This window comes from Diaporthe citri (assembly GCF_014595645.1).
Source record: "Diaporthe citri strain NFHF-8-4 chromosome Unknown scaffold_12, whole genome shotgun sequence".
In the NCBI taxonomy this organism is placed as follows: Eukaryota; Fungi; Ascomycota; class Sordariomycetes; order Diaporthales; family Diaporthaceae; genus Diaporthe; species Diaporthe citri.
This window is the reverse complement of record NW_025064857.1, coordinates 1,375,440-1,380,113: the sequence shown is the minus strand read 5'-3', so window position 1 is coordinate 1,380,113 and position 4,674 is coordinate 1,375,440. Positions and strand designations below refer to the sequence as shown.

The window sequence follows — 4,674 nt, the reverse complement described above, 5'->3', positions numbered from 1 at the left end:
ATAGCTTAAGTTAAAATATTTTTCTTAAATAATGCTATTATAATAATTATTATTTAAATTATTAATAACTTTTAATATTAAGATAAGCAAATATTTTTTAATAATATAATTAAAAAGCTATATATTTATATTAAAAGTATTAAAACTTTTAATGTAAAATTATATAGCATTTTTAATAATAAGAATTATTAAAATAATTATTATTTTAAATACTAAATTATTATAATTTTTATAATAAATAACTTAATAAGAATTTTAATCTTAAGTATTTTTTATATATATTAAATTAAAAAGATTTAGTTATTAAAGGATTAAATTATTATATTAATTTAGCTTTAAAACTTTTTATATTAAACTATTAATAAGTATATATAAGGCTTATATATAAAGGGATTTATTAAGAAATATATATTATTGCCTAAGCAATTTAAATAAAAAATAATTATTAAAGAAATTAAAAAAAATAATAAAAAGCAAAAAAAGAATTTAATAAATAATTAAGTTACTTATAATGCTTAATTTTAAGAAAATAAGAAATGGTTAAAGGAAAATAATTTAAAGCAATATTAAGTATATTTTAATAATAAGAATAAGGATGGAAATAATAATATTTATATTATAAAGATATATAATAAAAATAAATATAAGTTAAAGGGTTTAATATTAACTTTATAAGCATTAACTTTTTTTATAAAAAAAAAATTTAAGATTAAGGTCTTTGCATAGAAATTAATAATCTTTATAAAGAAGTAATCTTAAAAGTTAAGTATTAAAAATAATAAATATAATATTTAAGGAATAATATAATAATAAAAATTATAAGTTTAAAGAGTAATATAATAATAAGGGTTGCTAGGATTTATTTTAAAACTTATAAGTTATAATTTTAAGCCTTTTTAATAATGCTTTCTTATAATAAAGATTATATATATTTAATATATAATAAATTATAATTTTAAGGTTAATTATAATAAGAATTATATATATTTATTAAAAGAAAAGAAAAACTATAAGTATTAATAAGTATAACCCTTATTACTTAAAAGGCTATTTTAGTTATCCCTTCTAGGGCATATAGCCTCTTAAAACTTAAATAAAACAATATTAATACATAATTGCTTCCCATATGATTATCGTACGTACGAGAGACCTACCAACAATCTGGGCCAGTAAGTCATCCAATCCTCTCCCGCCAACCCGCCCAGCTGCGGCTCATCCGCATGTTCACAGCCCGAAACCTCAAGTTCTACCCGCTATCCCTGAAGCTGGCGATGGGCGACGGGGGTCCTCTCCGGTTCCTTGCCGACGCCGTGCCGCCCTTCCTCGTCGAGAACTGCCAGGGGACCAAGAAGCCATTCGACGAGCTCTCGACCTGGGAGCTGCTGAATCTGAAGCCTTCTACAATCCTCGACCTCCCGACCCGCCTTGCAACCGAGTGCAGCATCTCGCCGGCATTCCTGCAGACCGCGCTCAACGACTACCTCATCCAGACCCTCGGCAAGGATGAGCTGGAGAAGAGGTTCGGGATCAAGAATTCGCCCAAGTTCCTCATCAGCACCACGAAGCACTACTCGTGGCCGAAAGGCGGAGGTAAGTGCTCCCTGCTACCTGGCGTCTCGCTGAGAAGCCTTCCCCATGCCCTGACGCTGACGCCTCATGACCAGCCATCGCCGGCCTCGGATCCGACTGCTTTATCGACATCCATGTCGACGACGACGCGCGCATGGACATGACCGACCTGAGGCGACGCCTCGACGCCTGCATCGCGCCCAAAGACGAGAACGAGCGCACGGGCGTGTTCGGCGGCGTGGCCATTATCGGGTCGACGGAGCACGGCGCCTGCGACCCCATCGCCGAGCTTGTCCGCGTGCGCAGCGAGTACGAGAAAAAGGGCCTCTCGTTTGCCATCCACGCCGATGCTGCCTGGGGCGGCTATTTTGCGTCCATGTTACCTACTAAGAAGGCCATACGGCCCATACCCATGCTGCCTTTCGTCCCGACCCTGGGCCCTGCAGCCGTATACTGTGTTGCAGCTCGAGGCCCTGGCCAGCGCCGACAGCATCACCATCGACCCGCACAAGTAAGCCCCTGAACACGTGGAGAGACACTCAATGGCCAAAGGTTGCTCGACCATGATGCATGTGTGCTCACACCTACCACTAGATCAGGCTACATCAACTACCCTGCCGGCGGCCTCTGCTACCGCGACGCGCGCATGAGATACCTCATCACCTGGACAAGCCCTATCGTGTACCACGCCGGCGATGACACTGGGAGCATGGGTGTCTATGGCGTCGAGGGCAGCAAACCCGGGGCATCGGCGGTGGCCACCTGGCTGACGCACAAGACGCTGGGGCTCCACGAACGCGGATACGGAAGACTGCTCGGAGAGCCGTCTTTACATGCACCAAGGCAAGTCAACTCGCTGAATACAGCTCAGACAAACCCCTGAGCGCGGGGTGACCACGGCTGACTCCGAGTGCGACGCATCGTAGCTTTATTGCTACTGGGCCACCCTGACGGCGCCCGACTCCGACCTCATTGTCGTTCCGCTTATCCGCCTCCCTACCGAGAAGGAAGGGAAGGACCAGAAGCAGATCGAGGAGCAGAAGGACTATATCAGGAAACAAATTCTGGGAGTGAGCAACGAAGAACTCACCAAAGACGAGAAGGCCCTCGAACTCCTGAAGAAGCTGGGCGGTGATCTCATGATCAACGCCTTTGCCTGTAACTTCAGGATCGACGGCAAGCCCAACACCAACGTGGTAGGTGCAGGATGACGGACCGGGAAGAATATGGGGGGTGCATCACCTTGCTGACGAGCCGGCCCCAGGTCGAGGCAAACTACCTCAACGAGCGCATCTTCAAGCGCCTCTCGGTCACGTCCGTGGACGACGTCGTCACGGAGAGGCCGCTGTTCCTGACGCAGTCCAGTTTCGGCGAGAAGGAGTATGGTTCGTGCCTGCAGCACTACAAGCGCCGCCTCCAGCTGGACGATGGGAGCGGGCGCGGTGCACACGGCGACCTCAAATTCCTCGTAAATGTGACCATGAGCCCGTGGCCCACCGACTCTCCCTTCCTCAGCGCGCTCGCCGAGTCGTTCAGGGAGATAGCCGAGGAAGAAGTCAAGGTACAGTGCGGTCGAGTTTTGTTCTTTTTCCCTCCATTTCCCGCTTCCGTGACTATAGGCTAAGAGCTAACACTTTGGATGCGCACGACAGCGCTGCATCCAACGCAACACGGTCACCCCGTCCATCCACGGCTTCGTGATGCAGGGCATCGAAAAGCTCTTCCTCGTCCACCTCCCCATGTTCAACATGGCCAACCACCGCTGGCAGCTCGTCCTCACGGCCGACCTCCCCGCCACCGCCAGGGACCAGTACCACAAGCTGCGGAGCGAGAACCCGACCAAGGTCTACACTGTGGCCAACACCGCGCCCAGGGTCCTCGGGAGCATCCTCGAGCCGGGCGCCTCGGTGCACGTGCGCATGGACGAGGGCATCCCCCGCGCCCGGCGCGCCGCCGCTGGCCGAGTTCGAGCTCACCAACGTCCGCGCCGTCGTGCGCGAGTCCATGGCGCTCGACAATCTTGACGCGGCGTACCCGGACAGGATGCCGTTCTACCTCTACGGCAGCGGAGGGGAGCGCCACGTCGAGCACGTGCTCAAGACGTCGCCCAACGCCCAGCTCAACTCCGACTGCGTGTCCGTCGCCGTGCGGCCTGAGCTCACCGAGGAGCAGCTCTCCAAGGGCGTGGTGGCCGTGTTCGAGACGGTGTTTGAGAAGGCCATGCAGCCCCTGTGAGTTGTCCTGCACGCCCCCCCCCCCCACCGGCGCGCCGCAAGGGCTCTATTTTTTCTGACGACGGACATTGATGGCGCCCCACAGACCGGGCCAGCTGGACACGGCACAGATCCCCGGCCTATCTTTCGAGCCTGGCGCCAAGCACAGGGTATCGGTGTATAACAGCCTCGCCGACTCGAGAAGTGGGACGGCCCAGCCCATCGCGAGGGGAGAGATTACCTTGGGCAAGACGGTGTACGCAGACTGGGAGGAGGTTAACAAGGACCCCACAATTGAGGACCACTAGTAGTAAGTAATGGCCTCCGTACCCTCCATCTCTTGCTCTTCGAATATCCGAATTCTTTACAACTAATAGTTGAGGTCATGCTCGCGCATTATTTGTCCTGCGGAGTGTCATACAATAGTGGGAGCAGAATTTCCCTCATCCTTGATAGCTATCGATAGTCGTTCATTTTAGTAGAGGTTGGCAGTATACCAAGAAAGGCTACATATGCGCCCTCTGTCCTCCATGACAAACTTGATGAGAGTCGTTCCAAGCTCAATCTCGGCAGCTTTCAACAAGCATATTCATCCAGTCCATTTCTCGCCGCCCAAACAACGTCTTTCCACTGACGAGTAATGAATCGCGCTATCTACAGGTCGTGTAACGGTACGAGTCCCATCATACTCCCACATAAGACCAGGAGGTGGTGCTGGCAAGGTTAAACCTCCATCGATAGGCAGAGCGGTCCCGTTGATGTAGCTGGCAGATGGACTACACAAGAAGACAATATAGTCTGCGACTTCGTCAGGGGCAGCTGCTCGCCTCAAAGGTGCGACGTTCTCGATGATTGAGCCAAGAGCTGGATTGGTTTTCATGGCATTGTGCAC

General features: G+C 48.3%; 1 protein-coding gene across 1 annotated transcript; it reads left to right on the top strand.

Annotated features, from left to right (window-relative positions):
• Positions 1-1,220: 1,220 nt before the first annotated feature.
• Positions 1,221-4,090, top strand: INS49_004664 (uncharacterized protein; the record flags this gene model as incomplete). Its single annotated transcript, XM_043165452.1, has 9 exons — positions 1,221-1,590; positions 1,665-1,941; positions 2,051-2,080; positions 2,164-2,416; positions 2,496-2,765; positions 2,834-3,130; positions 3,222-3,482; positions 3,535-3,800; positions 3,889-4,090. 9 exons carry the CDS (start codon positions 1,221-1,223, stop codon positions 4,088-4,090), a joined length of 2,226 nt encoding a protein of 741 aa, XP_043018167.1.
• Between the last annotated feature and the right edge of the window lie 584 nt (positions 4,091-4,674).